At 41.4% G+C, this 27,962-nt stretch overlaps 1 protein-coding gene across 1 annotated transcript in view; it reads left to right on the top strand.

Annotated features, from left to right (window-relative positions):
* The window catches only part of LOC144497764 (uncharacterized), a 214,950-nt gene that overhangs the window by 68,509 nt on the left and 118,479 nt on the right, over positions 1–27,962 (top strand). Inside the window, exons 2-3 of the mRNA XM_078219203.1 lie at positions 4,109–4,248; positions 24,858–24,956. Of these exons, the coding sequence (XP_078075329.1) occupies positions 4,109–4,248; positions 24,858–24,956 (239 nt within the window). The remainder of the gene's footprint in view (positions 1–4,108; positions 4,249–24,857; positions 24,957–27,962) is intronic.

The following is a 27,962-nucleotide window of genomic DNA, read 5'->3' as shown; positions in this document are numbered from 1 at the left end:
AAATCCTGGGAGGTCCCCATTCTTCTGTCTTATTTAAATTTACCAACAGTTCTGTAACCTGGTTGAAAATATAATTCCCTTTCTAGCTAAGTATGACATGTAGAGTATCAGACATTCGTGATTACAAGCTGTGATCTATTTTATAAGCATAATCTCTGAGTTCTGAAAAGAATTCTTGGTCTTTACGAGCTTTTGAATAATTTGTATTTGTAAATTCACAATTTTTTTTATGGCTGAGATTTTATGGGCATGGAGGTAATCTGAGAGTTGAACAGTGTAGTGGGATATTCATAGAATGCTGTTAACCTGCTTTGTGTGTCATCAGTTTATTGATAATTAATTTACAGTCAACTACTTAGAATCAGCATGCATGCATAGCAACAAATCAAAATGTTCAGGAGCTTCCAAAAGGGAAACATCCTGGTCAAAATGTTTGATATACTAATTTTTAACTGTAACATAAATGTCATTTCACGTTGTGATTTTTATCAGATTCATGTTTATAAATAACTAGGCTGGCAACCAGCAACATTGCAAGGTTATGGGGTCATCTCTCAGTCCTTATTTAGTAACAAAACAATAATTAAGGCTGCAAAGTTCTTCCTTTGATACTTTTCTTCTCTTTTCATGCTCAGACCACATTAACTCATTGATAGGGAATATCATTGAACTCACTTACATTTTCAGTGTAGTTCAGACGGATCCAAAGTAACACTTTACTGGTACCCATGGCATTCAAATTCAATTTTAGATATTGTTGGGTAATTGAATAAAACAATCTCATTAAACGGCTTGTTACATCTCGTTTAAAACTGCTGATAACTTTAAATTGATCATAATGCTGCATGAGAGGAAAATAAATCCCTGCATTTCTCTCTCCCCCACCCAGTCTAATGCATTGCTTCAAATTTTGAAGTAATGTGAGAGTAGGAATGAGAAAGAAGAGCAGGTGACATCACGGTGAAATATAAGCAATCCCATTTATATTGTGCAAACCAGAGTAGTTCCTATTTACAGTGCACCTAGACACACAGAGGGGTGGGTATCCCCAATACAATCCTGACCACTTTCTGGCAGACATCTAATTCCTGGAGGAGGTGGTTTTGCTCATTGCTGTGTTTCTCACAGGGGATCAGTTAACTCAGTTGCCTAGATGACTAGAGTGTGATGCAGATATTTCCAATAGCGCAGGTTCAATCCCTGTACTAGCTGCGGTGGTTCATGAAAATCTGCTTCCTTGCCTTGCCCCATGCTTGATGTGGAGTGGTGCCTCTCAAGCTACATAACCAATTTGCCTCTCTCTCTCTCTAATGGGCTATAGCTAATTATCTACCTACATGTATCACAAAGCTTTGTCTTCCATAACATCAATGTTTAGTACAAAATGCATTGAGAAGATTGGGAATTTATAATTGGAGCCAGTTAATGGGATCTACTGATACTTCAGTGCCAACTGTAGCACTCCCACTGTGATCTTCCCCTAGATCAGTTATCTCAGCAAAGATCAAACCCAAATATTCCTTTATGCTGAAGACAATTAGACTGCATAGGTCAAAGCATCAATAAGGCAAGTGGTAATGAACAGATGGCCAAGGAAGCAGCTTGAGCAGAAATTTACATTGGGCAGATAAGAGAAATGATTTTAAAGTTGGCTGTTGGATTTCAAATGAAATATATACAATTGGGAGATCTTTACTTAATCAATACAGGAACTATGAAATAATAAAGAAAATGGTTGAAGCATCTGGGAAGAGAAATTCTAATGAATTGTAGGAACAATAGAGTGGAAGATCAAAGGGAAGAAACATTTAAAATGAGACTGAAGGGTGTTGTGTGGCTGTGAAATCTTGAACAAGACAGTATGTGTTGAAGCCAGACCTGCGAACCCCAGTTTGTTCCACCCTCAGAGAAGAGGCTGCGTAAGATTTCCCATAAGAGCAGCAGGGCATTGTGTGGTATGTTACTGGAAACGTTCATGGATTAGAAAATCTATAAAGACTGTTGCCATAAAAAGGGGAATTTAGCTCTGAGTTTATTTAATCCAATATCTTCTACAAAACGTTTGTAGATTACTGTTAACTGAATAAAAATGTTCTTGTGTCTTTAAACCTTATTTCCTTTTCTCTTTTACTCTGTGGACTTATAAGTGGACTGAGATTTGCTTATCTTGACTTCAGATAACTCCTCATAATACACAAATTGCTAATTGCTGTGGAAGCTTGTCCCAAGTTTCCCTTTGTGATTTGGGCAGCCTGACACTTACCATCTGCTGTGCTATAACAAAAAGCACTTGAAAAATGTATTTCCAGCACCATTTTGGCATTTCACAATATTGAGGTACCCCATGCTGCACCATAAACAGGCATTAGGTCCCTGAATATGGTTCTGCTCAAAGACACCTAAAATTTGTGAGTGCTGACCCTGTTCCACTCAATTATTAGGCTTTTCTCAGGCAGGTGGAGGTGGGATGCTGGAACATGCATTATGGAAAAATCACAGAAAATGATGTTGGGGTAGGAACCCAATGTCATCCGGTCCTCTTTTTGCTTTGCCTGGGCTGGATTCTGAGTCCTGCAGGTAAGCCTGGTGGAACAGAGAAGAAAGCATCTGAGGTGATTAAAAAGATGAATTTAGTGCTTTTTAAACAATTAGTTCCTTCTTTCCCAACAGCAGAGAGCTTACACGTTTTCTGGGCGTATCCGCTCAGAGACCGAAAATTCCCACCCGAGGTCAACAGATTTTTAAATGGTCCATCAAACATTCCAACCCAATGATATCTATGGCAGGCAGGACTAGGAAATGTATCCCATTGTGTTTGTATCTTGCCTGGGTCACCAAGTTGAGTGCACAGTGAGTGCACAATTGTAAAGGCTTAATCAATTACCATGAAGAGCTCCAGGATGGCCATTGAGAGGCTGCTGTCCAAGAGTGCTTTTACTGCTTGACAGATCATTGCTAACTTCTTGGAAAGTGCCTTACCTCCTTTGCACCTCACTCACCTTGGTGAGGGAGTAGCTTATGCAGTTCCATCTTCCACGTCTGCTGAGGGGCAAGAGTCGCAGCCACCAGCAGGAGCAACACTACCTACAGCATCAGTGCCACCGGGCAAATGGGATGGACACTGAGATCCCCAAAACAGAGTCTACCATATAGGCCGAAGATCAGCTCTCCCGACATGACTGAGCACCAGTACGTCAAGAGGCTCAGGAGGGTTATTCCTGACATCTGAAGCCTTCTTCCCATTGGAGCAGGTGGGAACAGATTATCAATGCCAAACGTTGTGCCTGTCAATGAAGGGTCATCCAACACCCTCCGTGCACCCACCCCCCCAAGCTGAGACTAAGAAAACCGCTTCAGCTATCACTCCTTCTCTTCTCATTTTCTGCCCTCAACCTCCTTCACATTCACACCACCCTGCCACTCAATAAAACACTAATCCTTTTGCATGCTTTTGACTTACCTTTGGCATTTACCTGATCATCCTCCATTGTCCCTTTTTCATTCTTCTCCTCCATAGAGCTACTCATGTTTGGTTCCTGGCTGGGTGCATTGAGTACTGCTTACACATCACACTAGTGGGGTTCCCAAAAGCCCCCACTTTCTCCAATTCCAGATCATCTTCCTCATCTACAAACTTTATGTGGCCTCATTGCACACTCAGTGACTTCTTCCATCCTTACATTCTGCCCCAAACATGTTCTTTTGTTCAACCCAGACCTTTTGTTATCTCAGTTCTCTCACTCACCATCAATTGTGAAGTTTGTCAGCTATATTGACCTTACTTTTGGAACTCTCTGCCCTACTCCCTGCACTCAACTTCCCCTTTCCCTATCCGTAAATAGTTTCTCAAACCTATCTCTTATTGTGCCTCTAATCACTTCTCTTAACTTCCTTAATGCCTCGCACTCATGTTTACACTCCTGTGAAGTGCCTTGGGATTTTTTTCTTCAATTAAGGATCATAATTGCAAGTTATTATTGTAGCATAGTTTGAAGGGGATTCAGTTGCAGTTACAAGACTTGTTTACTTCTTCACTTCAGACCACAATAACTCCCCCTAAAAATGGTTAACTTGTAATCCTTAGTGCTTTATTTTTTTTGACTTCCAGGTCAGGATCGGAGTGAGGCTGGTCTGATAAAACGGTTTAAAGGAGATGGATTCCGGTACAGGGCAAAGCTAATTGGTGTGGATGAGGTTTCAGCTGCGAGGGGAGATAAACTCTGCCAAGACTCAATGATGAAGCTAAAGGTAACTTTACAGAATTGTATAAGTGTTGAAATATAACAAAACAATGAATATGTATATTGAACAGGTTTCCCCCATCCTCAGGCAAAATGCTGAATCAACTATCATGGCAATGGAGTGTGCCACTCCAATGGAGAAAAGCTAAGGTCAGAGGGGGTGATGAAAGCTGTTAGATTTTTATTAGAAATGATCACGTCACAGAAAGGACAATGTATTCACCAGGAAAAAAAAGTGTTTTAGGGTAACAAAAATATTGCATCAATGGTGAGCAGCACCTGACCCAAATAAATTATTCTAACACATTCCATTAAAAAGTTGTCAAAATATTTCACCTTCCTTAGAAGAAAACATTTCAATTTCACAAAAATAATTCAATAGAAAAATTTGTGGTAATCATCCTAGTTTCCTTCAGGGTGGGATGGTGACACAGCGGTTGGCACAGTTGCCTCACAGCACCAGGGACCTGGGTTCAATTCCTGGTTTGGGTCACAGTTTCCTCCTACAGTCCAAAGATGTGTTGGTCAGGTGCATTAGCCATACTAAATTACCCCTTAGTGTCAGGGGGACTAGTAGGGTAAATACATGGTGTTACAGGGACAGGGCCTGGGTGGAATTGTCGGTGCAGGCTTGATGGGCCAAATGCCCTCCTTCTGCACTGTAGGGATTCTATGATTTGATGGCATTATTGTTGACTCCTTTCCTAATGAGCGAGAGGGTGCAGATAGAATGGCAATTGCCAGATAGATCTACTCCATTTGTCATTTCAGCAATTTTCCACATTATTAAGTAGCTCCAGTATCATGTTTGCATTCCTTCAGCAGACATTTTGTGCTGAGTATGTGCATATTATTGGTTAGGCCACAGTTTAACTATTAGTGAAGACTTTCTGGTTATTAAGGACTAGTGGTGGAGGAATGGAGCAACTTTTGGGGGTAGAGGAAAATCTGGCTCACGTTTTAGTGCCAAACATTGTCCAGTAGATTAGCCTAAAGTACCTATTTGGAGTGAGCATGAGTAATAATGACTGTGCTGTGATATTTTCCAGTTTCTAAGTGTTTTTTTTAAATCACTCGAATCTATTACTAGTTTTTTTGATGGGATTTCTAAGAAATTAAGTTTTGCAATTTTTAAGAATTATTTTGTTCTTCTGGTTGAAGAGACCAGATACAAGAAGCTATGCCAGAGAGATAAGCAGCAGAAACAAATTGCTCTCGCCTGTCTTTATAGCACCAACCAGACCCTGCCACGTCTATCTGGCAGTTAAAGTAGAGAATTGACTCCCCAGATTCTGTTCAACATAGAGTCAGTTGTAGGTCTGTGTCATCTGCTGAAAGGTCACCTGCACACCACAGGGACAGTAGTACCAAAGGCATTTCTTTCCCCAGTTTTTAGTCTCCACCGTCTTCCATCCTAGCATTGGAATCATCCGCGGTATCAGCCAATGTGTTGCTTACACATCTCAAATAGGACATTGATACATTGATCAAAATTCTCATCCACTTTCACGCTGAATTTCAGTGGTATTGTTACATAGCTCGCCAATGTTACTGAACAGTTGCTTCTGTAAATATGGATTACTGTATACACCAGGCACGTGATCATCCTGGTCCATCCTGTGTGCCAGTGAATGACCATGTAGCTAACTGTGTTACAGCTTGCATGAATATGTGCATGAAAAGCAATGAAGAAACTGTAAGTCTCTGTGAGCACTTACCCTCTATGTTCAGTGAATGTGGATCAGAATGATGAGTGGCAAATATAATTTCCTACCTGCTAAATGGTACTGTTGGGTAATTATACCTTTACAGCTGCTGATCCCAATTCCTATACACAGTATTAAATCTACTTGTTATCTCCTATCAGGTATGCTGTACTCCATTGAGAGCACCCTGGAGTGCCAGATGAGGCAACATTCCTTGTATCCAGCATATGCAATAACGATTCAATTTTTCCAGTCTCCAACATATGCAATAACGATTCAATGTTTCCAGTCACCGAACAGGGGATTCACATGCTGCACCATTTCATCACTTGCCCACAGACTGCATTTCATGCCTCCATAATTATTTTGCCACCCATTGTTTTTTCATGCCATTTACTTTGCTACTTATGGCTTTTAGAAAGGCTGAAAAGAGTTTAAAATTATTATAGCTTTTGCAAATGCTACAAGAATTTACACTTCCCCTTGTATGCATTATTTTGAATTTTATTTATTCTAAATTGACAATGTGTAAAAGGTGTGAACGCTGTTAGCATTTCAAACAAGACACTTGGTATTGTATTAATGGCATTTGTCTATCACTGTTACCAAACACAAGTTCCAGGTTAGTAAGTTAAAGCGTCCATTGTCCTCCTCTGTGGAGCTATTTGGTTTTTTTTAATCTTAAAAATGTATTTATGCAAACATTTTATCTGTAACACGTTCAAGTTATATTTGTGTGTGTTAGTTTTCTGGTTTATTGGAAATGGTATATTTTTCCACGTTGGTTGTCAAATCAATATCAAATTCTCAACAGTAAGATTAAAAGTGCTACTTTGCCCCAGCAGCATGCTGTAATTTCCAATTTCAGAAAAAAATCCCTTATTGCCCCAAGTGACATTTCCATTTCACTAGTTATTGTTTTGGACAGTTTGAGTGAGGGTGTCAGTTTAATGTGAACTTATGTTGAGTAAAAGCTCAATCGCTGTGATAGACCCACTTTCACATGGATACATGTTTTAGCTCACTCACTCTCTTTCCGTGATGGTCTTTTCTGCAAGCAGAGAGAGGAGACTCATACTTTGCTAGACTAAACTAAATTGAAGTTCAAGTTCTGGATGTAAATGCATAGTGACCTACTGCATCATCCCATGTCTCCCAAACCCCATTGTTACAATTGTGTCTTATCCTCAGAGATAAGGTGCAATAAATAGCTTTTCTCTAAAGACTGTAGTTAATGAAGCTGCCTCTCTGGAACTCTGTAATGTGACCCAGTTTAAACAGTCCATTGTATCATGCGGCACAGCACTACGCACAGTTAGTCTGGATTCATAATTCTCTGTTTGCAGCTAAGTTAAAGGCTTGCTAATAATATAAAAGGAAATATTGAGGCTTTTTGCAATATTGTAAATAAAGTAATTGAAGAGATGGCGTGAAAACTCAGATGAGGGGGAAATCTGTGGCAAATGAAGGTTTTGTGGAAATATCAAATAAAGTAAAATATCACATTTGCTGGAAATCTGAAATAAAAATAGAAAAGGCTGGGAATACTCAGCAGGTTCGACAGCATCTATGGTGAGAAGAACAGTTAATGGCTGGGATTTCAAATCACGTCTTCATTAGGAAAATGTAAAAAGATCCTTAAATACTTATGACTACTACAATACTGACTCTCTCACACTGTATCACAATTACATGCTTTTATTCCCCTATAAATCTACCATAATAAGTTTACAAACATAGATTTTAACTATTTATACTTATCTAATGGGACCTGTAGGTGTGTCTCTGCCCACTGATGTTGGCCAGGCATGGGATCAGACTTCCTTTCTCCTTGCTTCAGTTCTTCTTTTCTCTGATTCCATTCTTCAAAACGCCAATATTTATTCTTTTGGGACTAGCTGAAACATGTGCATTTTTATACATAAGCTCTGACCACAGACATATCATCCAAATTGGTTTATTGCAGCTGCTTGACCTTAGGGCAGTAACCTCAAGGGCAGTGTCCTCAGTCTTTCTAACTTAAAGTCAATCTTTTGACTCCATTTGCGTCTGGTTCCTGTCCATTTGATCAACTAGAATGACTTTATTACCCATCATAAAACCAAAGACGTTTATCGCAAGTAAACAGAGCACATACTCAGCCTGGAGTTAAAACCTTCTGTTCTGAAGTTAGCCACATTTCCCATCAGGCCAAAGTAATGTCCTTTCTTTGCTTGGCCATTTTCTATTGGACAGTAGCTCGCTGGCTACACCTGTGATAGTGGAACAGTAGTACTGTCTCCCCATATGCAAATTCTGCTTGTGAACAGGATGGGAGCCACTGTAACACCTCTGTCCACAAAGATAGAAAAAGGATAAACAAGATACTTAGCAATCCAGTTTGTGTAAATTGTGACAAACTTGATCATTCAACATGTAAGCGATGTAGCTGTCTCTTTGGGCTGAATCTTCAGGCCCCACTGATATCAGGAAGGCAGACAGAGCCTGAGAATTATGAAGCAGGCTGGCTTGTCAACTTCTGGCTGGCATGGAACCTATGAGGGAGTAAGCTATCCTAGATCTGGCCCTGTGTAATGAGACAGGAATAATTAATGATCTTACAATTAGGGATCCTCTCGGAAGAAGCGATCACAATATGGTTGAATTTAAAATACAGATGGAGCGTGAGAAGGTAAAATCCAATACCAAGTTTGTACTTAAACAAAAGAGACTACAATGGGATGAGGGAGGAGTTAGCTAAGGTAGACTGGGAGCAAAAACTTTATGGTGGGACAATTGAGGAACAGTGGAGGACTTTCAAAGCAGTTTCTCACAGTGCTCAGTAGAAGTATATACCAGTGATAAGGAAGGACCGTAGAAAAATAGATAATCAGTCATGGATATCTAAGGAAATAAAGGAGGGTGTCAAAGTGAAAGAAAATGCATACAAAGTGGCAAAGATTAGTGGGAAACCAGAGGATTGGGAAATCTTTAAAGGTCAACAGAAAGCCATAAAAAAAGCTATAAAGAAAAGTAAGATGGATTATGAGAGTAAATTGGCTCAGAATTTAAAACAGGTAGAAAAAGTTTCTACAAATATGTAAAACGAAAAAGAGTGGCTAAAGTAAATGTTGGTCCTTTAGAGGATGAGAAGGGGGATGTAATAACTGGAAATGAGGAAATGGCTGAGGCATTGAACAGGTATTTTGTGTTGGTCTTTACAGTGGAAGACACAAATAACATGACTAAAATTGATGACAAGAAAGCTATGGCAGGTGTGGACCTAGAAACGATTATTATCACTAAAGAGGTAGTGTTGGGCAAGCCAATGGGGCTAAAAGTAGACAAGTCTCCTGGCCCTGCTGGAATGCATCCCGGGGTACTAAAAGCGATGGCAGGGGGAAATAGCAAATGCACTAGTGGTAATTTGCCAAAATGTGCTGCACTCCAGGGTGGTTCCAGCAGATTGGAAAACAGCAAATGTGATGCCACTGTTTAAAAAAGGAGATAGACAAAAGACGGGTAACTATAGGCCAGTTATCTTAACTTCTGTAGTAGGGAAAATGCTTGAATCTATCATCAAGGAAGAAATAGCGAGACATCTGGATATCAATTGTCCTATTGGGAAGATGCAGCATGGGTTCATAGAACATAGAACATAGAACATAGAAAGCCACAGCACAAACAGGCCCTTCGGCCCACAAGTTGCGCCAATCACATCCCCACCTCTAGGCCTATCTATAGCCCTCAATCCCATTAAATCCCATGTACTCATCCAGAAGTCTCTTAAAAGACCCCAACGAGTTTGCCTCCACCACCACCGACGTCAGCCGATTCCACTCACCCACCACCCTCTGAGTGAAAAACTTACCCCTGACATCTCCTCTGTACCTACCCCCCAGAACCTTAAACCTGTGTCCTCTCGTAGCAACCATTTCAGCCCTTGGAAATAGCCTCTGAGAGTCTACCCTATCCAGACCTCTCAACATCTTGTAAACCTCTATCAGGTCACCTCTCATCCTTCGTCTCTCCAGGGAGAAGAGACCAAGCTCCCTCAACCTATCCTCATAAGGCATGCCCCCCAATCCAGGCAACATCCTTGTAAATCTCCTCTGCACCCTTTCAATGGCTTCAACATCTTTCCTGTAATGAGGTGACCAGAACTGCGCGCAGTACTCCAAGTGGGGTCTAACCAGGGTCCTATAAAGCTGCAGCATTATCTCCCGACTCCTAAACTCAATCCCTCGATTAATGAAGGCCAGTACGCCGTACGCCTTCTTGACCGCATCCTCCACCTGCGAGGCCGATTTAAGAGTCCTATGGACCCGGACCCCAAGGTCCTTCTGATCCTCTACACTGCTAAGAATGGTACCCTTCATATTATACTGCTGCTTCATCCCATTGGATCTGCCAAAATGGATCACCACACACTTATCCGGGTTGAAGTCCATCTGCCACTTCTCCGCCCAGTCTTGCATTCTATCTATGTCTCGCTGCAACTTCTGACATCTCTCCAAACTATCCACAACACCACCTACCTTGGTGTCGTCAGCAAACTTACCAACCCATCCCTCCACTTCCTCATCCAGGTCATTTATGAAAATGACAAACAGCAAGGGTCCCAGAACAGATCCCTGGGGCACTCCACTGGTCACTGACCTCCATGCAGAGAAAGACCCCTCCACAGCCACTCTCTGCCTTCCGCAGGCAAGCCAGTTCTGGATCCACAAGGCAACAGCCCCTTGGATCCCATGCCCTCTCACTTTCTCAAGAAGTCTTGCATGGGGGACCTTATCGAACGCCTTGCTGAAGTCCATATAGACCACATCCACCGCTCTTCCTTCGTCAATGTGTTTGGTCACATTTTCAAAGAACTCAACCAGGCTCGTAAGGCACGACCTGCCCTTGACAAAGCCGTGCTGACTACTTTTGATCATACTAAACTTCTCTATATGATCATAAATCCTGTCTCTCAGGATCCTCTCCATCAACTTACCAACCACTGAGGTTAGGCTCACCGGTCGGTAATTTCCCGGGCTGTCCCTGTTCCCTTTCTTGAATATAGGGACCACATCTGCAATCCTCCAATCCTCCGGAACCTCTCCCGTCTCCATCGACGATGCAAAGATCATCGCCAAAGGCTCCGCAATCTCCTCCCTCGCCTCCCACAGTAACCTGGGGTACATCCCATCCGGTCCCGGCGACTTACCAACCTTGATGCCATTCAATAGTTCCAACACATCCTCTTTCTTTATGTCCACATGCTCGATCCTTTCTGTCCACCGCAAACCAGCAGTACAACCACCCAGATCCCTTTCCACCGTGAATACCGAGGTAAAGTATTCATTAAGCAGCTCCGCCATTTCTAACGGTTCCGCACAAACTTTTCCCCCTTCACCTTTTAAGGGTCCTATGCCTTCACATCTCATCCTTTTATTCTTGACATATTTGTAGGTTCATGAAGGGAAGGTCATGTTTGACTAATTTGGTGGAATTCTTTGAGAACACTACATGTGCAGTGGACAATGGGGATCCTGTGGATGTGGTGTATCTGGATTTCCAGAAGGCATTTGACAAGGTGCCGCTCCAAAGACTGCTGCATAAGATAAAGGTGCATGGTGTTATGGGTAATGTATTAGCATGGATAGAGGATTGGTTAACTAACAGAAAGCAAAGAGTGGGGGGTAAATGGGTGTTTTTCTGGTTGGCGATCAGTGACTAGTGGTGTGCCTCAGAGTTGTGTTAGGGCCGCAATTGTTTACGATTTACATAGATGATTTGGAGTTGGGGACCAAGTGTAGTGTGTCAAAATTCGCAGATGACACTAAGATGAGTGGCAGAGTAAAATGTGCAGAGGACGCTGAAAGTCTGCAAAGGGATATAGATAGCCTAAGTGAGTGGGCAAGGGTCTGGCAGATGGAGTACAATGCTGGTAAATGTGAGGTCCTCCATTTTGGTAGGAATAACAGCAAAGTGGACTAATATTTAAATGGTAAAAAATTGCAGCATGCTGCTGTGCATGGGTATCCTTGTGCATGAGTCACAAAAAGTTGGTTTGTAGGTGCAGCAGGTAATTAAGAAGGCAAATGGAATTTTGTCCTTCATTGCTAGAGGAATGGAGTTTAAAAACAGCGAGGTTATGTTGCAGCTGTATAAGATGCTAGTGAGGCCACACCTGGAGTACTGTGTACAGTTTTGGCCTCCTTACTTGAGAAAGGATATACCAGCACTGGAGGGGGTACAGAGGAGATTCATTAAGTTTATTCCGGAGTTGAGAGGGTTGGCTTATGAGGAGAGACTGAATAGACTGGGGCTATACTCATTGGAATTCAGAAGAATGAGGGGAGATCTTATAGAAACATATAAGATTATGAAGGGAATAGATAAGATAGAAGCAGGGAAGCTGTTTCCACAGGCAGGTGAAACTAGAACTAGGAGGTATGGCTCAAAATAAGGGGGAGCAGGTTTAGGACTGTGTTCAGAAGGAATTTCTTCACCCAAAGGGTTGTGAATCTGAGGAATTCCTTGCCCAGTGAAGCAGTTGAGGCTACTTTGTTGACTATTTTTAAGGCCAAGGATAGATAATTTTTTGAACAGTAAAGGAATTAAGGGTTATGGTGAGCGGGCAGGTAAGTGGAGCTGAGTTCACGAAAAGATCAGCCATGATCTTATTGAATGGCGGAGCAGGCTCGAAGGGCCAGAAGGCCTACTCCTGCTCCTAGTTCTTATGTTCTTATGGATTCAGGGCCCGGAATGACCACCTGTTCCCATGAGGCAGGCAGACAATTAGGCATGTTAAGAACCTTGTTAAAAGTAGCTAATGGAGGCTGGCCAGGATTTTCCAGTCCACGTCTTGCGGGAGTGCAGCCAAAGGCCACTCTGCATCCTTCACCCATAACATCAGTGGCCTGCTGCTCTTTGCATTTTTTTATTAAGATGTTTTTAAAAAGTAGTTTTGAGAGCACCTTCTTATGATTTGATTTAATTTGTTGTTGTCACATGTATTGGGATACAGTGAAAAGTATTGTTTCTTGCACGCTATACAGACAAAAACATACCGTTCATAGAGTACATAGGGGAGAAGGAAAGGAGAGGGTGCAGAATATAGTGTTCTCTAGAATATAAATGAGGCACCCTTCCAGTTACTAAGCCTATACTGCAGCTGAGTACTTCTCTGAAGCTGGAAGGCCTGTGATCAGTCCAGTTTTGAGAGTCCATCTGTTGCCTTTAATTGAACAAGAAACCCGCCTGCATGCCGATTAAGTGCTCAGGCACATGCAAATCATGACTTTAATCAGTTTCCCACTGGAGGCGGATTTGGAACCTGAAAACAGTCCTGACTCCTGTTTCCAGCCTCCACAGAGAAGGTTCATTTCTCTCTCTCTCTAAATTCCTGGATTGTAAGATAACGTGTCTATTTCTGCCAGGTGGGAGGGGAACATACTGGAAAATGGATTCTGCTCCACTAGGATTCAGCCTTATTTACACAAGACCTTCCTTCTGATCAGTGTACAATGACAAGGAAGTGGGGGGGTTTCCATCCATCCATCTCAAAAGATGTTTCATGGAGCTGTCGGACTTCCACGGGTAATCTTTACCGTGGTAACCTCGAAAGGACCTTAATGTAAGTCATGTTATTTAAGACACAATCCCCTTTGAAGCATTCTCATGATCCCAACCTTCACTATAACATATGGGCCGGAATTTTATAGTCCCATCTACCATGGGAGTCGGAGCGGGCGAGGGACGGACCATAGAAAGGTCCGTTGACCTCGGGTGGGATTTTATGGTTTTGGGACGAGCAAGGCCATAAAATCCCTCCCATGGTAACCAATCCAGGAAGGGACCAATTATCTCATTAGGTAGCTCAAGTGGGTTCCTCTTTGGTTTTTTTGAGGACTTCAGGAGAAGGAGCTTGGTACCACCCCAACTCCATCAGGCATGCCATAGTGGGTACTGGTGTGTTCTTGCAAACTCCAGTGGCTTGCCTATGCTCTGCAAATTACTCCATATCTATCCATTTGGATGAAGTCTCCAGCTTTAAGAAAAGAAGGATTGTTGTTCTGCTGGCAGATCTGGGCCTCGCAAGTTCAATTTCCTAGCCAGGTAATACAAAACTGAGGAGGTAATGATGGTGATTTCTACTCTGAAATAACTAGGCTGCGTTTCAAAAGCCTCTGGTGGCTAGAAAAGAAATTCAAGCTATAGTCAGCTTAGAGCAAAGATTCACCAAGATGGTATCAGAGCTATGAAACCATAGTTACAAGGAGGGACTGAGATACTAGAACTACTTCCATTGGAACAGAGGAGGTTAAGAAGAGATGTAATAGAGGCTTTTAAAATTCTGAAGGTTTGTGATAAAATGGATAGGGAAAGATTGTATTCTCTGGTTGGGCAGTCAACGACAAGAAGACATCAAATTTAAGTTGTCAATCGGACAGTGTGGGAAGACAGGAGAAGTTTCATCAAGCAAGTGGTTGTTGGAGTATGAAATGCTTTACCATAAGGAGTCACTGAGACAAGGAATTTGCATCTTTTAAAGAAAGAATTGATATATTTTTGAAGCAAAGGACTGTGCAGCGTCATGAAGTTTAAGTTTAAAGTTTATTTATTAGTCACAAGTAAGGCTGACATTACACTGCAATGAAGTTACTGTGAAATTCCCTTAGTCACCACACTCTGCGCCTGTTTGGGCGAATGCACCTAACTAGCATGTCGTTCAGACTGTGGGAGGAAACCAGAGCACCTGGAGGAAACTTACGCAGACGCGGGGGGGGTGTACAAACTCCACGCAGACAGTGACCCAAGCTGGGAATCGAACCCAGGTCTCTGGCACTGTGAGGCAGCAGTGCTAACCACTGTGCCACTGTAAGGAGAAAGCATCCACTTCTTATCAAAGATTTGGTATGAAAGGCTGAATGAGAGCCCTCTGTTATAAATATGTATAGTTCTATTACTATAATTTGTTGATCATCCAGATCTCAGTGAAGAGGTTAACAAATTAATGGTAGCATTAACTACACTGTTTGCTCGGTCATAACTCTACAAATGCTCAGATTTTACTTGGCCAAGGACAATGTACAGGAAAGATCTGGCGGAGGCCCATCAGGTCAGGCTCCTATGCTAGGATTTCCTGGGGCTTCCCCATTGTTGGTTGACAGGGATCTGGGCGGGAGGTCAGAGACAGGCAGGTAGGTTTCTTCATTTATCTTTAATAGCCCCAAGCAATCGCAGCCTTCTGACTGCTGGCCTCCAACAGACCATCTGGAGTTCCTCTGAGCCATGCAAATTACCTAGGTAAAGAACAATGCGTGCAGCTGCCTCTCTACAAGCATGTGGCATTGGTGGTGTTCTACATATTAGTCACCTGCCTGGTAACAGAGCAGAATACTTTTTTTATGCTACTGTTCAGACAACCAGAAATTGAAGAAAAGTATAGCTTTGTTGCTTTTTATTTTTCAATTTATTCTAATCACTGGGGGGTGGGACAACAGAGGATTGTGCCCAGGTCCTTAATCTGCCCTCTAGGGGAAATAGTCATCCACTGGGATTTTCATGAAGGTGCTCCTTAACTGACATGGAGGTAGGTTTCCTGTCCAATTAAGGGTGGCAGACAGGTGATCAAAGCTGTAGGGGCCAGAGGCCTTTCGGCTTAAGAAGAATAGTAGATTGTAATCGTAGGTAAGTAAAGGAGAAGGCACTTCATCATGAAGGTACCCTCCTTCTCACTTTTTTGGATCATTAATTGAAAAAGATTCAGCAATCAGGTCATCCCTTGGAGGAGGTGGTGAGCACCTCTACAGATCATGTGGTTGCTGCAAACCAGACAGTCGGGGAGGGCCTTCGGTCTGCAGAGCACAAGTCTCCGAGTTTCCATCTCCAAGTACCTAAACGAGCTCCTACAATAATCTAGTTAGTCCAACTCCCCCGCTCTGTCCCTGCACTTTTTGTAATCCTTCAAGTGTTTATCCAATTCTATTTTGAAGGCTACTACTAAATCTGTATCCAAATCTCTTCAGATAGTGCAATCCAAATCCTCACCATTCTCCACATGAAAAAGGTTTTTTCTTATATTGCCTCGAGTTTTGTTAGTCAGCTGAAACCTGTGCCCTCTGTTTGCTAACCCTTCAGTTGTTAAAAATCTAAATCATGGAGTATGATAAGAAGAGGAATTCCTATTCTCAGCACCGTGTTTGCTGCAACAGTGAACACTAAGTATGGAGAATGGTAAATAAAGAATGTTAAGATGCAAAACAAATTAATTCAGGGACCTAAAAACTAATAAGTCTCAATGTTCGTCCAAAAAACACGAGCAGGATTTTCCGGCCGTGCTCACTCCAAGGGCAGAAAATCCTGTCCGAGTTCAACGGGCCTTTGCATGATCCGTGTCCCACCTGCCACGATTCCTGTGGCGGGCGGGACAGGAAAATTCCACCTCACATCTTGATTAAATTTTGGTAACCTTGCTTTAAGAAAGGAATGTTAGCAGACCAGGACATTGAACTTGTCATGTTCCTAATATGAGCAACATGACCAATGGTATGGATTTCATATGTATGCTTTTCTTTTGTCCTTTTTCAGCAGATTTTTCTGTAGCTTTGTACTTTCTGTGTGCCTTTCTTGTGTCTCACTTGCAGCCTTTGCTGCTTTCCCTCATCATTCTCAGCCGCTGTTGAACCCGTGTCGTATCTGCTCCTTTTCCAGGATTCAATATAAACCTTTTATCCACTTCTGTTCAAGCATTGGCTATGCAGCTGTCTGTGTTTCACGTACAAGGACAGCAGTCTTCAGTGTGCTCTCACTGAGAGGGCTTTATTGAACTGACTAGATATGGCCACCTATAGGAGGAGTGCCTCATGGCAGAGTCCCTTGGCTATAGCAAGCCGGGTAGTCATGCAGTGTATACAGCAAGATTGCATTTCCAAAACCCAAACAGCCTGTAATTGTCATCATACAATTGGAGAGCACTCAGTAGCAGGCTGCTTCCACAATCACCATGGAGGAACTCATGATGCAAAAGGACCTAACACAACAGGAAGCAAATTAAGCATATACACTGCACAAGTTAATACATTGAATTCATTTTTAATGTACCTTGCAGTCTGTTATCCCATTGTGCAAGTATATTGCATGTCCAAAGGCCAGCATGTGATATCCCTCTGGGATCTGGAATGAACTTCGGAGGACAGTAAGTGACCCTCTTGCCCCTGGTAGTGCCTGTCAGATTATAAACTATTGCTGCAGATACTTGTGACCAGAGACCCAGTCTAAACTTCTCTTGAGCGCTTGGCACCTTCATGCTGTGCTCCTGTCATTCCCAGATAGCTGACACTGTTCTGCTACACTGGTTGTCTGCATTGGTACTTATTGTCTCCCGTACTGCTCCTATGCCCTCTGTGGTCCATGGGGTCACATTCGTCCTTATCCTCCTGCTCCTTCTCTGCTTGACGTTCAACAATGGCAGCCAGATCATTGTTTTCAAGCAGGAAATTCATCTCCCCTAATGAATCCTTTCATTGCAGAGATTACTTTCAAATTAGCTCTGGTGTTCGACTCGGTAGTTGTAAAATCCCTGAGCTTTCACAGTGAGGAATTTCTGGGCAGTGGAAGTGGAGAGGCAGGAATTTGGGACTCAAACCTGGGGTGGAATTTTACGGCCTCGTTCAGGCGAGATCGGAAATTCCCGCCTGAGGTCAATGGAGATTTCCATTGTCAGACCCTCTCCTGCGCCGATTCCGTGACAGGCGAGGTGGTAGAGATCCGGTCTTATTCTCCTCCATCCTCTCAGGCAGCAATGAGAAACTCCATTTGGAATTTCTTCTGTATAATGGGCAGGATCCTCTGATCCTGTCCATGCCCATCCTGCTGAAAGTGAAAACAGAGAATCTGGCATTCCGGCCAGAACTCCGTTCACTGTCAGCGTCACCGGAGAATTTCAGCCACAAACAAGGACAGAGATTTTCGGCAAACGTAATTTTTGGAACTGTGATTGGTGGGATACTGGGCTTTGAGAAGTATCACCAGTTCTGCCTTTTGGACCCACAACGACATGAAGCAACTTCACTTGCTGTACAGGCAGCAAATGGGCCCCACATAATGCCATAGTTGTCAGGTAGCAGTGGCACAGCAAGAGAGCATCACCCACTTAAAATTAGTATCTGTGGATACTTGGATTCAGCCGGTTGGCACTTGGTGTAAAGTGAGGAGAAGTTAATGATATGGGCATCATCATGGGCAGCTTGTTGTGATTACAAAGACTTGCATTTATATAGCACCATTCAAGACCACTGGATACCTGAAAGGACTTTATTACCAATAAAGTACTTTTGAAGTGTTCACTGTCATAATGTAGGAAATGCAGCAGCAATTTGCACACAGTAAACTCCAACAAGCAACAAAATGATAAGGACCAGATAATCTGTTATTGAGATGTTGATTAAGAGATAAATATTATTCATGATAGTAGCGATAATTTCCCTGTTTTTTTTTTCAAAGTATGACAGTGGGCTTGTTTTTATATCCACCTGTGAAGGCAGTTGGGACCTTGATTTAATGTCTCATCTGAAAGATGGAATACAGTCATGAAGTCCAACCATCGCTGGGCCTCCAGCTGTGTCAGCTTTATTCCATTTGCTTCATACCCGAATATAGAGCCAAATCTGACCCAATTACTTCCTGGGCTTGTGACTCCAATAACTGTATGTCGCAAGATTTTCACATTTCAACACATTTTCAAGTGTTGGCTCAGTAATAGTACCAGCACCTTTGAGTCAAAGAACAAAAACAATTACAGTACAGGAACAGGCTCTTCGGCCCTCTAAGCCTGTACCGACCATGCTGCCTGAGTTAACAGATCACAGACTCAAACCTCAATCAAAGATTGATCACATAATCTGGGCTGATACTACAATGTTGTATGTACTGCCAGAGGCATCGTTTTCTTCAAATAAGAATCAAAATTTGTACAGGAACTTTGGTGCAGTACAATCCTACAAGCTCCCTCCTGGTAAATAGTCCTATGGGACTATTTCTATGAAGCCCCAAGAAGTTTGTCTTAATATCCTAGTCACTAAGAAGCCTATGCAATCAGAGACATTGGAAAAAACCATTGATGGTGTGTCAGCATGACTAAAATTAGTAAGTAAACATGTGGAGATAATGAGTAGAAATTTATATCCGACTGACTTAAGCGGCAATGAGTTTCTTGGCAGACTACGATCTTATAGAGATTGAATGTCACCGCCACTACATATCATTATGAAATTAATTTGCTACATAAACAAATATTTTCTCTTCACTTTTCAAAAACAGAAAAAATATTGTCAATTATTCCTCCATCGAAAGATTGGCCACTAACATGGGGCTAATGTTGCTGTATGCATTTTCCTACAATTTCGATATTGTGTTCTTAATACACTATATTAGTGCACACTGAAAGAATAAAATGCATTTTTTTAAATCTGAGCAATTGACACCATCCCACACAGTTCTCAAATAGCAGCAATAGCTTAAAGTCAAAAATAAATGCACAAGGCATAATGCTACTTTGAATTGTCAAGGTGTCCATTTATTTCTTTGGCAAAAAACTCTATTAAAATGTCAAACTCTGAAAGATTTGTATCATGTTTGATTTCAATAAGCAGCATTTTGACTGTTTAAATGTGATCAATCTAGAATCAAATTTAATAACTTTCCTCTGAAGATTTGATCTCCAACGTGAATTCTAAGTTTTTATTTCCCATCGAAATCTCTTCCAAAATAGGATAAAATAAAATTTATTTTAATAGCTGTCGGACCCTGTTAATTAGGTAATTTTCCATGGATAAAGATGTCGTAACTAAGGTACCCAGTCCTTGCATTTCCACAAGATCACCTGAGAATCAGCCAAACCAATGGAAAAGGTGCAAGCTACGTCCAACACAAATCTAGTTTCCGTGGTCTTTTGTGCTAGTTTTAAAAACGTTGCTCTGGAAGCCAGTCCTGCCAACTAAAACCCCAGACTGACAACAATCACCACGGCAGACTTGTACTAATTGTGCCCATTTTGGGGCCTTGAAGAACTGTCTACTCAGAAACTAATGAAACAGAAATTGTTCTGTATAGATTTATTTTAATGCCAGCTTTCAGATTTTTCCAATCAGGTTACTTTTACTCAAGTGGTGGACTAGACCACACTGATGAAAATGTTCATTTTTTAGTAATAAATCAATTTTTAACTTTATTAATAAAACTGCAACTGGACATACATGAAGGATTATTTAATTAAGTTACGTTCTGTATCACTGTCCAATTGCACTGGTTCATGGAAGACTTTATACTCTGTGTTATGGAAAAAAATTTGAACAGAAATTTGAGCAAGCAGTTCAATTCTGAACCGAAGAGCAGTTTTGATCGCAATTTGCGGCCAGATTGCTGCCATTTGCAAGCAAAGTGGAAACTGCTGCCTATCTTTTCAGCAACTGATGCTCCCAATAGCCCTGATATTGTAGTAAATGTCATGACCAAGTTGATGAACAGAAAACCACTTCTATTACATTCCTTCGTCTATTGTTTGTCTACCCTACTTCCATTGGTTCTTTATCTTTGAGAGGTGATGAAAGAATATCTCAGGCAACTGGTGCCCAGCGAGCCTTTAAAATACAAATGAAGTTGCCTTGGTCCTGCCGCTAGCTTCTTTTACGTGTTTCCATTACACCTGGGATGTATGCACTGCACCTGTATTATACACTTTGTACCGAGGTCACACAACTCAGGGTGCACGCCAAAATTTTTGGCCAAAGCATTTTAAGCAATTTCTTATTCTTGTTACATTATACTGGTGTGATCATCTGATTTTAAAGGAAGGTTATACTGAAAGCAATTTTGTCTTATGTTCAGTCATATTATTTCGTATTTTCTACTTGTATGCTTGCCAGCTCAGTAGTTCTGTCCGTTCATTTTACTGGGATGCAAAATCATGAGCTGGAAAGTGCTGCAGTGGAAACCCTAGTTATTTTATCCTCACATATGGCTCCAGCGATCATTTCCAAACTTTCTTACATGGCACCATTCATAGCCTGAGGAGAGCTGGCATAGCTTATAATATCAGACCATATGACCAGTTTCTTTACTGGGGACAGACACAATCAAAAAGAGAATCAGCCTCTTGGTTCCTATCAGGTTTACTGTAATTTGGCTTCAACATTTGTTTTAATTAGCATTCAATTTGTACACATCTTCCATAAATAAAAAAATCCATCAGCAAAATAAAAAATCCATCAGCAAAATGAAACAATGCTGGAAAAAATCGGTGCTTAGGGACTAGAATGATCTTAGCATTAACATACTGGAAGAGAGAAATAAATGGCTTGCTTGACTACTGGATAAATTAATCAGCGTCAACTTTATTTTTCTCCCAGGTATACAATGCCTCTATTTTTTTTCCAGGCAAATCAAAGCTGGATGGTTTCTGTTTTGAATTAACATACTAAATGTTCAGAGGTTCTTTGCAACAGCTACAGTTGTACAAGATGGGATTCAAACAGATGATAGAGAAATTAACCATTTAATGCTGTTATACGGATCTAGACTTTGAGATTGTTATTAATTTCATCCACACATAAAAACATAATGTGACACATATTACAGGAAGATTATTGCCTTTTGAATAATTGCCACAAGTTAATCCAATATTTTAGGGCTGTTGTGTATCGTGACATTTTCCTACATAACCTTGGAGCTATGTAAAATCTCAATAGGTGGCACAGTGGTTAGCACTGCTGCCTCACAGCGCCAGGGGCCTGGGTTCAATTCTGGCCTCGGGTCACTGTGTGGAGCTTGCACATTCTCCCCGTGTCTGCGTGGGTTTCCTCCGGGTGTTCCAGTTTCCTCCCACAGTCCAAAAATGTGCAGGTTAGGTTGATTGGCCATGTTAAATTGACCCTTTGTCAGGGGGATTAGTAGGGTAAATATGTGGGATTACAGGAATAGGACCTGGGTGGGATTGTGGTTGATGCACACTCGATGGGCCAAATGGCCATTGTAGCGACTCCATGGATTCTATGATATCTTGGATTCTATGATATCTTGAAACTATGTAACAGAAGGTCAGGAAAATGATACATATGCCAAAATCTCTTAAATTGTACTTTGGACCAGCAGCAGTGCCTGGTTATCACTACAAAGAACCTTAGAAAAGTTACACTGCAGAAAAAGCCATTCAGTCCAGCATGTCTGCTACCTGACCGAAAAGAAACTCATTTTAATCCCATTTTCTAGCACCTTGTCTGTAGCCTCGCAGGTTACAGCACTTCAGATGCAGTGTTTCAGCCTCAACCACCAACTCAGGCAGTGAATTCCAGATGTCAACCATCCTCTGTGAGAAAGATTTTCCTCTTGCCCTCTTTTATACTTCTACTAATCACCTTAAATCTATACCATTTGGTAATTGAGCCCTCAGCCAGGAGAAACATGTCTTTCTTGTCTGTCCTATTAGGCCCCTCATGATTTTGTACACCTCAGTTAGGTCACCTGTTCAAAGGAAAACAACCCTTGCCTATTCAATTTTTCTGCATAGCTGCATTTTCCAACCCCTGCCAACATTCTTGTAAATCTCTTCTGCACTCCCTCCAGAGCAATTCTCTTTCCTGCAATTTGGTGACCAGAACTGTACATAAAATTCCAGCTGTGGCCCAGCTAGCTTTTTATACAGATTGAGCATTACCTTGCTTTGTTTGCCTGCTCCAAATGCATTACCTCACATTTGGATTGAATTCTATTTGCCACTTTTCCGTCCACTCAACCAAATCATTGATATCATTCTGGAGACAACTCTTCACCATCAACCATATAGCCAATGTTTGTCATCTGCAAATGTAATCATGCCTACCACATTTATGTCCAAATCATTAATATATGCAATAAACAGTAAGGGCTCTAACACTGTGAAATGCCACGAGAAACTGCTTTTCATTCACAAAAATATCCATCAACCATTACTCTTTGCTTCCTGACGCGGATCCAAACTCATCATCTCTCCCTGTATCCTATAGGATCTCACATTTTTGACCAGCCTGCCACTTGGGGCCTTGTCAAATGCTTTACTAAAATCCATGTAGACAACATCCATTGAACTACCCTTATCAATCCTCCTTGTTACTTTCTCAAAAAATTCGATTAGGTTAATAAGACATGATCTTCCCCTAACAAAACCTTGCTGACTATCCCTGAGAAATCCATACCTTTCTGTTTATCCTGTCTCAGAATTGATTCCAATAATTTGCCTCCTGCCAAAGTCAGACTGACTGGCCTATAATTTTCTGCCCTTTCCCTCACACACTTTTTAAATAATGCTACAATGTTCACAGACCTCCAATCCTCTGGTACCTCACCTGTATCTAGTGAGGATTGGAAAACGAACCTCAGAGCATCCACTATTCCCGCCCTGGCTTCTTTTAACAGCCTGGATTCCAACCCATTCAGCCCTTGTGATTCATCCACCTTCAAGGATGTCAGGCCCTCCAGTACTTGCTCTCTCATAACACATATAATATTTCACTCTCTTCTTTAACGAGGAAGTCTGCATCATCCCTCTCATTGGGAACCCTGACCAAACCTTCAGCATCAACACACAAGTTACCTTTTCATCTGATGGGTTCTTAGTTATTCTCTTGCACTTAATATACCGGCAAAATATTTTTGGGTTTTATTTGACTTATGTGCCAATATTTTTTGTGTCCCCTCTTTGCTTTCATAATTTCCCTTTTTACTTCATTCCTGTATTTTCTATACTCCTTCAGGGTTTCTACAGCATTAAGGGGACTATCTTACTGGCTCATCGCACTGGTCGATCAGTTTGGCGAGCCGACAAGATTGCACAAGCGGCGAAAAACCAGGTTTGTGCACGGTTTCTCGCCTCGCAATCTTAGCAGCCCCAATCTGACGACGTAAGCAGCCTCTCGCTCTTTCTGGGCACGAGGATGATTTTAATATGTACAAGTTCATTTGAATATTATTAGTGAGCCTGGGACACAATGATTGGGGCTCACTTGCCTTAACGGCCTCACCAGTGGCGGTCCTCACCGGCGAGGATCACGTATGGTCCCCAGCCATGGGGAGAACATGTAAGCTCCACACAGATGGTCGGCCAAGGCTGGAATCAAACCCGATTCCCTGGCACGGTGAGGCAGCAATGCTAACCATTGTGCAACCGTGCTGCCTCATGGGTGAAGTGCACATAAGTAGTCCCATTGCAAATTTCCTAGACAGAACCGTGTGGTACTGTGTTACAACAGCCTGCCCTCATCAAAAGACCACGCACAGGCTTCTCACATTGAGAGAGAGTTCCATTGCTTATAAAATGAGGAGAATAGAATTTACCTGCTTTCTGACTGACTCTGCCTGTCAACCAGTACAGTGCAGCAAAGTGATTAGCTGGCTCTTCATCTTATCTATGGGAGCTTGTTAGCCTCATTGTTCTGCATTTGCTTAACAGTGACTGCCCTACAAAGTAGGTCAGTGCATGTGAAGCACTTTTGGATGTTTCTGAAAGATTTGATAAGGTGCTAAATATGATTTTTATTCTTTTCTCTGATGTAACATGATCATATATTAATGAGATTAAAAGTCATTCTGCTTTATGTATTGTGAGCTATTCCTTTTGTAAGCTAGTGTAAAGAGTAAATTATATGAAATTGCCTCTTCCGCTGCTTCCCAAAATGCTCAGTGGCTTCCTCCTCCACGTTGATGTGAAATGAAAAGGGTGCCATTTCAAAACAAGCGGCAGCATAATTGGACCAAAAGAACACATGAATCAATTGAACTACATGGGAAATAGTGACTGTATTCTGTGATTCTTTTTTGAATTTTAGTGTTCAGCAAGCTGAAACCCAAGGGCTGCTAGATTGAACTTTGTGTTTTCTTATTGACACTTATGTTGTTTTACCTCCGACAGGGAATTGCAGCTGCTGCGCGTTCAAAAGGGGAACACAAGCAGAGAATCTTTCTGACCATTTCATTCGGAGGCATAAAGATCTTTGATGAAAAGACAGGAGTAAGTCACCATAGGGCAAAGTCCCATTATAGAAAATATTCCTAGCTTGCAGACCTCAAATACTTCGGCAGGTGAGGGCTGGTTGAGTCCAATGTCTCAGTCGGGTTGACTTTAGATTTCATTTTATTATTATAGTATTATTCATTATTGTGAGGTAAATTATGGGCCAAGATCCACAGTACAGGATACCAACAAAGCTAAAGAAGGGTGAAACATGCCTGCTTACAGCAATGTGGAGCCTGCTCTGGGTTACACTACTGATTCAATGATTTTGTCAAACAGGGAAAACTTTATGTACGGGTGCTGTGTGCACACTAAGAGCCTATGGCGAGGTAACTCTTTGTTACTACCAAGAAATTAAGTTTAAAAATTCACAATCTGGTATTATGCTGCAGCCTGTGCAAAACTGAAATGGTGCAAGGCTCTACAGTCTTATGCCACTTCCCAAAATGCAATGTGTTCCCTGTCCAGTAACTTAGTTCCCTAAAATTTATGTTGATGTGAAATGAAATGTGTGCTATATCAACACAGATGCTGAAGTGTAATTGGGTCAAAGGAACGCACGGATCAATTGAACTTTGTGCATGAATGACAGAATTCAAAGAAAAATATCACACCTAAACAACACGTTACCCTTCACTGGTCACTGACTAGCTGAATTGTGTAGGTGGTGTACAAGTTAAATGTTGCTATGATGTGTTGTGACAGTATCATATTGTTGTCCTCTCCAAAGTTCAGAAAGTAAAACATAATAGGAAATTCCAAATTCTTACCAATGGCTTAATGAGTCAGTGTATGACCCATGACTGTAGGAATTTACGAACATAGGAGCAAGAGTAGGCTATTTGTCTCGTCAAGCCTGCTCCACATTCAATTAGATTATGGCTGATCTGGTTGTAATCTCAACTCCACTTTCTTGTCTGCTCTAAGAACCCTCAACTCCCTTGCCTGTCAAAAATCCATGATGTGGAGATGCCGGCGTTGGACTGAGGTGGGCGCAGTAAGAAGTCTCACAACACCAGGTTAAAGTCCAACAGGTTTATTTGGAATCATGAGCTTTTGGAGCGCTGCTCCTTCTCAGGTGAGTCGTTACCTGTGTCCCGCACCTGAGGAAGGAGCAGCACTCCGAAAGCTTGTGATTCCAAATAAACCTGTTGGACTTTAGCCTGGTGTTGTGAGATTTCTTACTGTGTCAAAAGTCCATCTAATTCTGCCTTGAATACATTTAATGATCCATCCTCCATGCTCTCTGGGGAGTACTGAGCCATATGGACCAGTGTTGAATGAGCTGACCTCAGTTAGAATGGCATGTGTAGACTTCTCAGCCACTGAGTTTTTGATCCAAGAAAAACTGTTGAACTGCAACAAATGATAATGTATTGGCATTTACATATCACCAGTTCAGTTAATGTTGCCAGCTATTTTTGTGTATTAATTTTTGTCGCAATGCTAGTACAAGAAAAGTAATTGGCTTTGGAGAGTAGAATTTCCTAAATATAGGCCAATTTGGAAGATTAGGAAGCATGTAAGCCACTTGATATTTCTGCTGACGAACCACATTCCAAATTTAATTTGGTGTTATTCAAATATTGTAATCCTTATAATAGCTGACCTGGGAAGGTTTATACAGTTTATAGAGTTTATTTGTTGTCTCACCTTAAAAGTTGATATATTTCAAATGGATATGAATTTTTAAAGTCTATTTTCTCACTGGCGTGTATTATAAATTCATGTATTGTTATAGGCTGATAAGTCAGTAATATAATGGATTTTTTTCATGCTTTATTGTAACAGAAACAAATATTCTGTGGTCTTTGTGCAGAAATTTAGATTGCTAGATGCGTACACACATCTGACAATGTGCAAAGTGCCTGATGTGATGTGTGTGCATCTTAGAACCTTCAAAATTCTTTCATTGTAATTTCAGCATTTATCAAGCTTTATGTGCAGTTACCAAGTGCACAAACCAAACCTAACTGTATGAATCGACTGAGATTTTGGCTGACATAAAATTATAAAATCTCACACAAGTGTGTGCACTGAAAATGAATAAAAATTAAAAAGATCCGCTGCCCTGTGGAGTTCTCCTATTGTTGCCCCCAGTTGTGTCTGGATTTAAAGGTTTTTTTTAATACGAAATTGGGGACATTGAAATTGCCACTTTTTCATCCCTTGAATACATTGCACTACTTTATCCTACTTGTTCCTTCGCTTAGATTTGATGCTTGTGCTATTGTTGTGTGTGATGTGTGACTTATCTGGGCCACTGCTAGACTGTGTCAATAACCGTAGGCTGTTATTTCATTGACATCCTTTTTTTAATCCCCTAGGTTCTTTTCTTGCTAAAAACTGACTTTTTTACAGATTTTCTTTAAACGAAGAGGGGGGGGGGGGGGGGAATCTAGTTCCCTGCTCCCCACTACAGTTTTCTCTTGTTTTTTGGGAAGAAAAAATTTGAAAATGTACAAAAATATATGTTAAGTTAGGAATAAAAAATGACCTTAATGATCCTTAGATCTGCATTAACCTTATTTAAATCAACATTTGGCAGATCGTGAGACACCTGTGACTTAATCATTCTTTAAATGTAATAGAATTTAAATGTCTTTCTGTTCAATTAGGCATGTTGCACAAGGGCAATATTTTTAAGGAGTTACACCACATTTTATCAAGCAGTATTTACCACAAGAATGCTTCATATTTCCAGGGATAATTTTCAACCTTTGCCTCAATTCTAAATTTATCTGTGTCACGCAGAAAGGAATAAGCTCACAGCCAGCGGGACACAGCTAACCACTCGAAACTAGGACAGCCCTCATACTGTTATCTGTGATTGCTTGCATTGGGTCAAGTTGCTGTAGCGATTTATGAAGAAAGAACTAGACAAACACCCTTATAAAGACCTCCCCTTTGGCCAGCAATAAATGAGTAATGTGTTATAGCTGTAAATTGGACCCAGATCATTTGAGGAACAGTCTGCTTTACAGCTACCCCCTCACTTCCCAG

This window comes from Mustelus asterias, chromosome 8 (genome assembly GCF_964213995.1).
Source record: "Mustelus asterias chromosome 8, sMusAst1.hap1.1, whole genome shotgun sequence".
NCBI lineage: Eukaryota > Metazoa > Chordata > Chondrichthyes > Carcharhiniformes > Triakidae > Mustelus > Mustelus asterias.
This window is presented reverse-complemented; position numbering and strand designations above follow the sequence as displayed.